The 13203-nt window shown below is 33.4% G+C and overlaps 1 protein-coding gene across 1 annotated transcript; it reads right to left on the minus strand.

Annotated features, from left to right (window-relative positions):
• Nucleotides 1–7207: 7207 nt before the first annotated feature.
• On the minus strand, nt 7208–7630 carry LOC123703050. Its single transcript, XM_045650923.1, has one exon. The coding sequence runs from the start codon at nt 7628–7630 to the stop codon at nt 7208–7210; it is 423 nt and encodes a 140-aa protein (XP_045506879.1).
• Between the last annotated feature and the right edge of the window lie 5573 nt (nt 7631–13203).

Raw genomic sequence — 13203 nt, forward strand, 5'->3', positions numbered from 1 at the left:
TAAAATAAAAAGTTGTTTGTCATCAAGCAAAACAATACCTTCTGTAAGCTACCAGAAGGTATTTCTTTTATTTTTCTGAAAATTGAACAAAATAATGCCAGATGAGTTAGCTCTTTTTGATACCACTGTACCTTAGAATAGATAATGAGTTTTTTTAATTGAAAATCTAAAATTACGACATTCTAAAATATTAACAACACACCACCAATGTACTTGTTGTAGAAAATGCTACTAAAATAAATAAAACAAAAATTTGCAACAGGTATAATATTTTTACATGTAAGTGAGTCGGGGTAAGACCGGACGGATTTTAGACGTATTGAAATAATCTAGCAAAAGCCCGATTTTCTTAGCACTAGTTCAAGATTTACTACTTAAAACTGATTAAAAATGACAATTCATTTAGCATCGCTTTGCTCTACAATAAGTTTATTCTTATAAACTCAACAGTTTCTGATTTTAAGGCATTTAAAAACAACACTTACTTTTTTTATGACTACGGTAAAAAAGTACTCTTCAGGGTAAGTTTGGACATGCTTTTAAATGCACTTCTATTGAATATAGCATAAGGTCGATAAAAAAAATATATCCGATCTTTTACGCTCTAAAATGATTTTTTGACGTTTTTTCTTGAAATCCACTTTACAGGCGCGCGGCTCGCCGGAGCCACGCCCAGAACCTGAAGGTCTATGCAAAACAAAATGAAGTCGTACAGAATTTTGCCCCCGTAAATAAATATGCTCATATTCGCCGAATTTTTTATGTTTACGTTCTTACCCCATGTCCGGACTTACCCGTACTCACTATATTCTTCCCATTCCATCAGCAGCAGTAATTAATATTATTTAAAGTGGAAATAAACTCTTACCTACTTCATAAACGACTAAATATCCTCTATAAAACATTTCCTATATATTCAGAAAATTTTATCAAATTCAAATTATTATCCACACGTGTGTAAATATGTAAATATAATGGCCCTTTATTAAAATCCCTTGTTAATATTTGCTTCGAGTTGTAGAGTTCCAACCTTTATGTTTTATATCGTGCCATCAGTATTAGAAATTATTATTCTGATTTAATGTAGGTAACTTTTATAGATTTTTAATTTTATACACAAAATACGTTTAGTAGAATGATAAAAATGTCCTTTCAAAAACCTACCAAAGCAGTTTTCGCTTTTCTCCTACTATCAACCAAAATCATCCATCCCTCTTATTTACGTATAATCCGAGTGAGATAAACAATATCTTGGTAAATAACAGCATCCTTGAAACTCATGTGAACAAGCTCTACCAGTCTCGATAAACTTTAAGTGTAGCGAGTGACGAAAGAAAACTTACACCAGCAAGTTTTAAGTGCATTCAACTTAGGAGGTCTTAGAACTTCCCGGACTGTACTTTTTGTAAATCATACGTTTTGACAAAATATGTTACGGAAGTTTGTAAGAAAACTGGGTGTTGAAGGCGGCTAAATTGTAATTAAGTTGTAACGTAGTAGGATAAAAGGTTAACTGCTACACTAAATTGATTAAAGAAATCCGTTACTTACAATGTTTCGTTTTTTAAGATATTTATTATGAACTACCTGATGCCCGACGCTTCGCCTGTGTGGAAAAGTTAAATTTTTATCCCCTTGAGATTAGAATCCTTTCTTAGCAGATGCCTACATCCTAACATCTACTTGCATGCTGTGCGTTGATCACTATGTCAGTCAGTCAGTCACCTTGGAGTTTTTTTTTTTGTTTTTTTATAATATCGCTACTGTAATACTTACACCTACAATGAATTAATATATATAATATTCTGTTCCTTTATTTAACCATTAATTTTTTATACTTTGATTCTAGATACCTACATATCTTTAAACTAAAATCGCGAACATTTCCCACGCGTCATACATCACCAATCCAGTAACTAAATTCATAAAGAAAATAACACGAACACGACTTCACTATTAGAATCGTATCAAATATACTTTTAATTTTATTTTACACTATGAAAACTCTATTTTCACACGTATGAATTCAAAATCAAGAGAGCGTACTTCTTTCCCGCACAACAGATGTGACGTTTAATTTAAGTTTTTGTTAGCAACAGAAATGGAGAAAGAATTACAATGAAATGACTTTGAACTAGATAGCTGAAGACACATTCAAATTTAAATTAACATTGTTTTATATTATTAATATTGTTGTAGCAGGAAGCGCAGAAATCAATACGAAATTGAATATTTTGTAACATATTTATTCTGTCCACAATATTGCGTAGAAAAATTACTTCTTTATAGCGCTTTTTTTTTTATTTTTTTTTTATTGTACAATAGGGGAGCGCTTGGCCACAATCTCGCCTGATGGTAAGCTGAGATGTGGCCTAAGATGGAGCGCGCTTCCCTAAAATGTATACATAGATATTCTTTTTTTAATGTATGTAATGGAAGGTCCAAACTACTGGACCGATTTCAAGAATTCTTTCACCAGCGTATTTTATTCCTGAGTGACATGGGTTAAACCTGCGTAACTAGGACGAACAGATAGAATATGAATATAGTACGATGAATAGATATTATTTTGATGCATAAGAAAAATTAAATAGAACGATACGAAGATTAAACGTGGCAGTAAACGTACGGCATGTAAACGATGCCTAGTAGAGATGGCTTAGAGCTATAAGGTCGACATTTGTACATTTAACTTGAATACTTTATAAAATAAGATAAGACCCATTGTATCATAATACTAGCTGCGCTCCGCGGTTTCACCCACGTTGCTCCGCTTCTGTTGGTCTTAGCGTGATGATATAGCCTTATAGCCTTCATCGATAAATTGACTATCGAAATAATTTTTCAAATTGGACCAGTAGTTCCCAAGATTAGCGCGTTCAAACAAACTCTTCAGCTTTATAATATAAGTATAGATATATATAAATGGATAAAATAAAACTACAAAATAATTATCAAGATTGTCGCAACAAAATTCTTAGAATTGTCTCAGGTTTGATTATGGCGTAGACAGCATTGTAATATAAATTTTTATTACTTAAATGTTTTTAATTTTGGGGTATAAAGATTAAAAACAAACTGAATCCCTAGATAATTTTCATTCAAAAAATCTTAGGTACAGCTTACAATATTTAAAGATCGTAATTAATTAATCTTAGCCTTAAAAAGGTCTTACCAGGTATTTGGTTTCTAAAATTAACTTCTTTCTACGTTTTACATTCCCTGAAGTAAAGAACTACGTCACTAAGCAAATTAACATTCTTTACAATTTTCTTTTATTTTGCTACAGTCTATGAATTAGAACTTTCTAGATACTTCAGCTTCCTAAACTCCCTCCTCACCAATTTAATTTTTGTCACTGGTCATGTATTTTATTCATTGACGAAAAATTAAAAAAAAGAACATCTAGAATATTCTATACAACATTAAATACTCATTACAAGCACTATCCATCAAATAAAAAAACTTATCTACCATTTAACACTGGCCACATAGACAATCAACACATTCTTACACAGATAAAAAAATAAAAAACTTCTAGAAGCTTTCATCGGCAACCCTACCATCCCAGCTTATAACGCTCACTTGTTCATTGTTCCTGCCCTCATTAGAGTCAGACACATTGTGTACTAGTATTATGCGTTCGTGTCCACTCCACCCGGTTTTTCATTTAAGAGATAAGCATGAACAATAGTGCGGAAAAGTCCACAATAAGTGTGGAAATGCTAATTTGGATTTTGTGAATCGGACCACTGTTTTTAAAGAATACAGTGTAAAACCAATGCTCGTAATGTAGGATTTTTTTAAATTATTGTTAAGATTTTTTCTTAAAAAAGTATTTAACTACGTTTGTAATTCGAATAAAATAATATTAAAGTAGATGTTATATTCATTGTAATTATAGTTACTTTTTTCAGATACTTGGGGAATGTCTTTCATAAGCAGTAGTACAAAAATTACATTGTTTTTAATACTTTTATTTTGTCAGCATTATTGGTTCAGCTACCACCTCTACATTCCTTGTCAAATACTTTTGTTTGCATTTTAATTATGTAATTCCTTTCTGGCTTTCTACATCAAACCTTTGCAGGATGCTTACACTATTTGATGCACAAGCGATATTTACAAAGTCAGATTATGAACGTCATCTGAATGCGTTCATATTTCATAGCCATCTGCGTCCAGCTCCATTTGTGGATTGTCTAACCATTGTTGCTTGTCCAGTTAACTGGAAAAATGGCAATTCATCTGCCACAATACTACGTAATCCGGTACATGATTCATGCGCTTTGTAGAATAGGAACGTGCCAATTACCATGAGGATAGAAATGAGGTTGGAATGTGCTGATTTGTAGTGGAAAATGCTTGCAAGGATTGTTGGTAGGATAAGATGGTTTTTAATTATAGAAACGTTGTACACGCTTCAGAAAGGCAATATCAGACAAGTAATTGCCTCACTGATGTAAGAGTGCGAGATGAAATCTGTTTTATATGGGAATCTGAATTAACAAGCAGTTGGTCGCTGTTTTTAAATACAATATAATATAACATGTCTATCCTTTTGATACGTCATTTCTTAAACTATAAACGAAAGAATTGTCGGTTTGCAACATTATATTATTCAAATCCAATTTTGAAGTATAGGTAGCATACGAAAGGAAAGACCTTTTCTAATACTGATTGCCCTATTTTTCAGTTTTTCTGAATTCCCAAAGCATATAAAGACATATATCACTTTCTCACCCAGTATGCACAAACATGTTTATTTCACAAGTAACGTTCGCGTGACTTGGCCAATCAATTAATCACATTATGCGGTCAACGCTTTTCACCTGACCTTGCGGTTTGCTATTGTGAACCGTATTATGTTGAAATACGGTTCTAATTGGTATTGAGACATTTTACGCGTCATTGAAACTGAGTATTTTGGTAGTGTTTGATATATTTATTAGTAATTGATCTAGTAAATGTTGTTTCGGTGTTAAATAGCCCATTTATCGAGGATGGCTATGGGCTATATATCATCACACTAAGACCAATAGGAGCGGAGCAATGCGGGTAAAACCGCGGGGCACTGCTAGTGAATTGATATAATATAATATCACCAAATCGATCGAAAAAATAATAATACAGAGAAAAATACAAAGTAACAAAAGACACATAAATCATTGTATTATGGCGTTATAATTATTCGTTTTCACACTTAATTTTCTCAAGTGACTTGTATCGCAATGCATTGTTAGGCAAGCTATTGTATCACGACAATCGACTGCAAACAATATAGATTTCTATACTAAATTGGTTCCTAGTGTTGGCTAATTTTACATTAACACTTTTTAATATAAATTCTGCACCCAAGACCACAATACTCTTTTTGTGTTGAAATGGTGAATTCATACTAAATTTGTTAGATAGAATTTAGTTGTAATAATAATATATTATAATTGAAATAGATTATGTATTGGTTTGTTTTTATTGCGTTTGGATAAGAAATTTTATGTTGTAAAGGTTATAACGTTGAAATGCCTCCCTTTCGGATGGTGTAAAAATAAACATATTAATTTTTCCCAGAAAATTGAGAATTTGAGATTTAAAATTAGAGCATTGAATCTTTGAAATAAAATAAAGGACAAAATTTTATTTTTCCTTTTGCTACATTATTTTACTTTTCAATTAGTTTCCTGTTATAAATTAGTTGCTTATTTTTAAAAGCTTAGTCTAAGCCGTCTAAGGGATATCCGTATTATTTATATTATATCCGAATATATTATTCATACTCATATAATAGAATAACAAACTAGTGACTAAGCTTCCGGCTTGTGTTAAGCCACAATCGGTTTGTGGGTAACTATCCTACGTAGTATTATGAACATTATTTGGGTAAAGTTTAGCCAACATATCAAAATATAATAATATACATTTATGTCATAGAAAATTAAATATAAATAAATAAATATTTCAGGACATTTTTCACACACGCCACAATCTGATCCCATACTAAGCTTTTCGCTTGTATTATAAAGGCTAATAAAAGTACATATATATCCTTATAAATAATATTTGCTTATACACCTAGACACAGAGCAAAAGTGGGAATCGAACCCACGACCTCTGGCTTCGAAGGCAGGGTCGCTTCCAACTAAGCCAGTCGGTCAATTTATTTTTTATGGCAAATCAAAATTTATGATTGTGTCACTATTCATGTTAACACTCGAATAATATTGCGATAATAATGGCCAGTATTTGTAATAATTAGGGCTGATTTTTCAATCGTTGGTTATAACTTATTCATCGAATAACGTATTAAACTACCATTTCAAAAATGTATTCTAATTGTCCGTATTTGACAGTAAGAGGTGACAATTTAATATGTTCGTGTAATACTTTATTAGATGGATAAATTTTAACGAAGGATTGAAAAATCGGCCCTAAATTGGATTAAGAATTGATTTGATTAAAGTTTGAGAAAACTTATGTCACTATAACAAAAAAATATTAAAGCAGCATTTATGCAATTGTGATTTAAGTATCACTTGAGACATTCGTAACTTCTAAAACTTAATTTAGAAACCAGCCGTATAATATGTTTAATTGTTTAAGCAAACTGCTGATTTAAATGAACTTTGATGCAGACGTACATTGTAATCGGAATTATTATAAACTTTATTTTCAATCTTCACTTTCTGAACATTAAGGGTACTTTTCCACCAATAATGTGCGAGGATGTGTAGCGAGGAATGTGTTTGAATGAACCAATCATATCGCTTCATTTAGTTCTAAGTTTGAAGTGTTTAGCGTTTGAAATGATACTATGTATTGCTATGACCTAATAATTATACTAGTAAACGCGGCATTTTTTTTTTTTTTTTTTTTTTACGTGAGGAAATTCTTCATGAATACCGGCTGCTTCGGGGGCAGCAGCACGGTTATGTCAGACTTCTACTGACTAAAACCTCACGGTGGCCTACTTTCGCGCAGGTAAAGAGGGGATCCCGGGATCTCCGGTAGGAACGCTCACGGTACCCCTCGCGCGCCTGCCATTGGCAATCCACTCGCATGTAGTCGCGGACTACCCTACGCGCATGCCTAACACTACGACAGACTGCAGCCACAACAGTCTGTCGCCCTCCTCACGTTGCCTATTGAATGTGCGCAGCCCCCGCCGCACACACTCTGCAACGATAAAGGCAAGAGCTCGTCGGGTCTACTAAGTGACCCGACGTCCCCTGCGGCGTGCTCTGCGACGCACGGGATTCCTACGCTCCCGGTCGCGCTCAGCACTTTCTTTCTGTGACATCACTGCATCACAGAAAGACAGCACTGCCATCCACACGTCCTCTCTTTCACACATGGCACCAACTACGATCGGAAGTGAAAGGTCTGATCCAACCATAGCACGTAGTGCATCGCTTTCCGCTGTCCACGCTGGACACGACTCTAAGGTGTGCTGAGCCGTGTCCTCCTCACAGTCACAATGGTGACAAGCAGCATTTGGCTGTTTTCCTATTCGACACAGATACTTACCGAAGCAACCATGCCCCGTCAGAATCTGTGTCGTGCGGAATGAGAGCGAGCCGTGGCGCCTAGTCATCCATTCCTGAAATACAGGCAAAATGGCATGGATAGACATCATGCCATATTGCGCGTTCGCTAGCCGTCTGGCCCATGCCTCCGTTGCCTGTCTTCGGAGACATAATACATGTCTCACTCATGTACTTCGTAATAACAACTGCCGATTAAAATATAAAAAGAACGTCCAGCCACGACGCTGAATGGTGCGTGACTAAGTGAAACTCGGGCACTTAGCTGAGTTTTTTCTTGCCAAAATAGAGAGCGGGTAACGTATCTAGCTTTTTTATATATCATAGATGTATTGGTTATTTACAAACACATAACACATTCCTCGCTACACATCCTCACACATTATTGGAGTAAAAGCACTAACTATAATCAAGAAACACTATTTGTTACAAAAAGCTAGAATGAGTAACATCACACACGAGTAAAACCATCGAAACTAGCCTAATAAAAGGAGGCGTGCGAAAAAATACATTAACACTATGTAACTTTGGCCTCAGCAAATATTTCCCCAGCAAAGTTTACATCCGTTACGCAATTTATACAATCATTAGCTGTAACAAAGAGAAATAAATCCTCGTCATTCGCTTGGCTTATTGATTCAGCCTTATCTATGTTTCTGCAATTACCCAGCTATTTAGCGTGTAAGCCTTTCATTTGTATTGACGTTTATTTGTGACTATTGTTAGCAAATGGTCCGGAATCTGGAGTGTTTTAGGGAAATTTCATTGTTGTATGTAGGAATTGTGTGATTGTATGAAATGAATTCCGTGTATTTACCACTTAAATATTGATTATTGCAATTGACGAGATTAAAATCTATGTTTTTTTGTTAACAGACCATACGTAGTGTTATAAAACATACAGGATTTCATTCTAACGTTTCTACGTTTGAGTAGAACTTTATTTTGATGGAAATGCTGATACTACATTTTTTTTTCAGGCTGGTTAGTTTTTGAAGTATATTTTGAACACTAGAAGCCCTCAACTCTTACTGGCCATCACTTCTAAACCATATTCTGAAGTATTAAATGAAAGAGCAAGTAACACAATTAACAACATTTACTCCTAGCTCGGTTTCATATCATTCAGCTTACTTCACTATAACTGCAAAGATACATTTTTAAACAGCCAATCTAAATGCATGCACCAAACTCCAGTTATAAACTAATGGTTAACTGTCTCGCCACTAATAAAATATGATACAGAAGTTTAATCATAATACAGTACGAAATTCATAACGTATTTATAACCGCGAAAGGCGGGATTAATATTAAGCGTACGAATCTCTTGGCGTCGTAAAATATTAAGGGCTAGCGCATACAAACAACTTTTAGTTGAACAACTATTTTGTTGTGTCTCATAAGTATACAGCAATATATGAACGCGCGCATACTGTCAACTCAATAGTTGATCCTACTAATACCACAGAATACATAATAGTAGCTAAATAATACTATAAATGCGAAAGTTTGTGTGGATGTGTATGTGTGTTTTTGTTACTCTTTCACGCAAATACTACTGAACCGATTATAATTAATTAAACAAACATATAGTGGGTAACTTGAATTAACACATTAAATAGGTTTTATCCCGGAAATCTCACGGGAACGGGAATTATGCGGATTTTTCATAGAAAACGCAGGTGATGCCGTTTGCGGAAAGCTAGTCGATTATAAAGTCATAAAGCTGTATCGGTTCGCTTTTGATTAAAAAGTTGGACAACTATTTAGCTCATTGTGTATGGCAACGTATTGAAGTGTGCATATAATCGACTAAACAGTTGAACTTAATTGTTAAATGACATGGTCCTTATCACCTTGATTCGAGAATTGCCGACAGAAGACTGTTAGATTTGTTCGGGATATAAATATGCTGAAATCGATTGTATGCGCACAATCGACTAAACAGTTTAGTCGTGTGGATACGAAAATTGTATGTATGCGCGATTCCTTAGTCGCGCGTAAAGTTTTTATAGCCTCTGTTGCACTTAGCTTGTATTTGCTTAGTGTTAGAGGCCATTTGAAATTTTGAGGACATTGTTGAGCTTAATCACCATAAACGTAATGGTTCTTAGAAACTCGATACAGACTGATTAAAATTACTTCGTTGTATGACTTTCGGAATAATTAAATGCTGAGTTTGACAATAAGTTTCGATTTTATAAGTAAATGAATATAAAAAGAAGCTTTGGCAAAGCACAGAATGTATAGTAATATTTTATCTGTGGTTGTAGTATTTAGTGTGATGTATTAATAAGCAGGTAATATTAATTATAATTAATGAAAGTGATCATAATTTTACGTACTTTAATAATTTTAATCGTATCTATTTTCCAAAATTATCCATTCACTAAATAATTATGAACACTTAAAATAACTAATAATACATTTAAAAATAACACTGCGTCACGTTAAATTTTTGGGTTCGATTTCGCAAAACTTTACAAAGCATATAAGTTCTATGAAAATTAAAAAATCTACTGCACAATTAAATAAAAAGGACGTAAAGGCACAGATTAAAGACCTCAGTTCAAATATCTTTGTGCTTTTTATTTTCTGTCTGCAAGTTGTTTCAATAATTATTAATTTTATGGGATTTTAAAACGAGCAGAACCTTTTGATGGGAAGATTGATTAAAAACAATTAAAATCTATTGATATAAACATTCTCATTCTCATAGTGTTTGTAATCAGACACATCTAATTGTAATGGAATACTTTTATATACCTAAGTGGTAATCCACCCCAATATTTTATATGTATGGTAGTTTAGTGAATTATTTTTTAAGCCAAATTGATAAAGGTAGCTCAACATTTTTTTAATTATTTGGTAAACAACGTTTCGTCGGATGAGCTATTTTAATTTGAAATAAGAAAGCAAGAAAATATACTATTTTTTATAATTTTTTGTTTCTATGACGCATCTACGGAGCGATTTTGTGATAGGTATAATTTTTGTGTGTTTTTACCGCGGTGAAACATCTTCATACGAATTTCCTTTATATAGGGTCATTGCGCTGGTTTTCGTCCAATTATAGGAGTTGCCAACTTTGTGATACGAAATAAATATTTTGGAGCACCCTTCCTTAAACATATAATTTTTTTTTTAAGTCCTTATATAGTCTTCTTTAAGATAATATTAAGGGAAAATAAATCATTTTGATGTATCTTTTTATTTAAATTATTTTCTGCAAAAGTAGGGTAAATGCTAGTTTTCGTCCAAAAAAACTGGTTTTCGTCCTAGTGTAAGCTAGTTTTCGACCACCGTGTAGAAAAAGGAGGGTAGGTCAACTATTAAGTTTAAAATCAATTACAGGTAAATATATACGTTTATTTAATTAACATTACAATTTCTCACTACCCAGGTTTAGTTTTACTTGTGGTTTTACTAATAATAATCAATATAACTAGTCAACACTGAGATCTATGTAGCACTTGGCAGTCCTTATAGGCGTTAGTGATGACTGTATAATCATTCGTAATAAAGAAAGGAATGCGTTCCTTACAATGTAAATGAAACAAGTAATAATTACAGGACTAAGAAATAACATCAAAAAACAGAAATATTCATTCTAACAACAAAAATTTTCATTCTAATACTTTGTTTATCAAATGAAACGTACTATAAACACACAGCCATAATAATAAGTTTTAGCTACAGAATCTTCAGTGTACGCAGCGTCTATTTTTTCTAGATTTCTTAGACTCCTTCGAGGCCATCTAAAAACAATAAGATCTTTCTGAGGATACGTTGAGTAAGTATAATAAAAAAATACTGCATTGGCAAAACAGACCTAGAATAAAAGATGATACTCAAGTGAATAATAATCAAGAAAAATACAGTGTATTATGTCTGACCTACCCCCATTTATGCTACGAATAATTGACTCTACTTCACATAAGGAGAATGATACATGACTGAATGAATGACAATATTAGGTACCTACAACACTCTGGCCCTCACCAATTATTTATAAGGAAGATACCTACTGAATAGAAAACTTTTCAATACGTAAAAATAGACGAAAAGTAATGCAAAAGAATGGCTATATTTAATTTTTGGATACTCCAATACTCATTCATGGACGAAAACTAAAACATTTAAAGCTAAATTTAGTTTTCGTCCACTTCTTTAAATATTTTTTTATTTTGGCAGCACTGACATAGCAGTGGACGGAAACCAAAAAAACTAAACTAATAGCAATAAAGATCACTTCGGGAGAAACTATTCAGTATTTTAAAGGTCCGATAAAGTAAAATGACCCTAACAAATATTCACGTAGCTGTTTGAGTTTCCGTCCACTTGGACGAAAACCAAATATTTTGAGAATTTGGTAACCTAGTATCCGTCCACTTAATTTTTCGAAGAGTATTATAAAAATGTATGATAAACACTTATAATTGCGTTTATTATGCTTATAAATAAACATACGTACCAAAAACATTACGTAAACTAGCTAAAACAGTGATTTACCTTACCATGAACTTTTCTCGCCGGCAAATTTTTCTCTCGCGCGATGACATCTGCAAGGCACGTATGCGAAGCGGCCACTTTTACGTTAATTTTTTGAACTCTCTTCTTGTCAAATCAAATTTTAATGTTGATAGTACTGTTGCTTAAACATTATGGACCGTAAAAAGTGCAAACTTGCGCGGGAAGGTAGGTTTGTATTCAAGTTTTATGCACGTGATTGTAGCAGGTCAGTCAAATGGACGAAAACAGAAGCTGGACGGCAAACCAGCGCAATTACCCTATGCAGGCAAAGCTGCGGGCAACATCTACTTATATAGTCGAATGCTATAAATCTGTTAAGCAATCGAACAAAAACGTACACAACATGTTTAATCGAATAATTTTCGAGTCAATCAAACAACAAGCAACACATTATTGAACACGATTAAAGCGATTCGATAAAATTTATCGAAATATTGACGAACATCTGCATATTAATCGGGTTATTGCTCAGTTTAATGTGCTTTATTATCGATAATTATCAAGAATAATGTATTATGTTTGTTGCAACGTTGAATTGAATTGTTATCAACAATTAAATACTTGGTTTTGACTCTTAAACGAACAACTAACATAAATAAAATGAACAGCCTACAACCTACCTCGATAAATGGGCTATCTAACACCGAAAGATTTTTTCAAATCGGACCAGTATTTCCTGAGATTAGCGCGTTCAAACAAACAAACTCTTCAGCTTTATAATATTAGTATAGATTATATTTCATTAGTAGAGCTACTTCTTTGGATAACACAAGATATTTATTTTATAACGGACAAAACCCGGTGAAGCTGGTAAAAGATCTCATTAATATTAATATTCAAATCTTTCAGATTTAAATTGATTAATGACTAGCCGCTCTTTCCGGCTCCGTCCGGGTTGATCCGGGATAAAAGTAAAAAATAGCTTATGGCAAGCAGGAATCTTCTTGCTGGTGAAATACTTTTCAAAATGGGTTCAGTAGCTTTGAAGTAATAAGTAAAACAAACAAAAATGGTTCCTGCATTATACTATTGAGTATATAATAAGGTCGAGATATCATATCTGCAAACCCAAATTTGACCAGCGTATTGGATTATAGCCTGTACTCTCATAGGAAGCCCGTGTCCCAGC

This window comes from Colias croceus, chromosome 25, assembly GCF_905220415.1.
Source record: "Colias croceus chromosome 25, ilColCroc2.1".
Classification (NCBI taxonomy): Eukaryota; Metazoa; Arthropoda; class Insecta; order Lepidoptera; family Pieridae; genus Colias; species Colias croceus.

Bases quoted from the DNA above. Each gene is read 5' to 3' on its own strand.
- LOC123703050 (XM_045650923.1), bottom strand. From the start codon at position 7,630: ATGTCTATCCATGCCATTTTGCCTGTATTTCAGGAATGGATGACTAGG.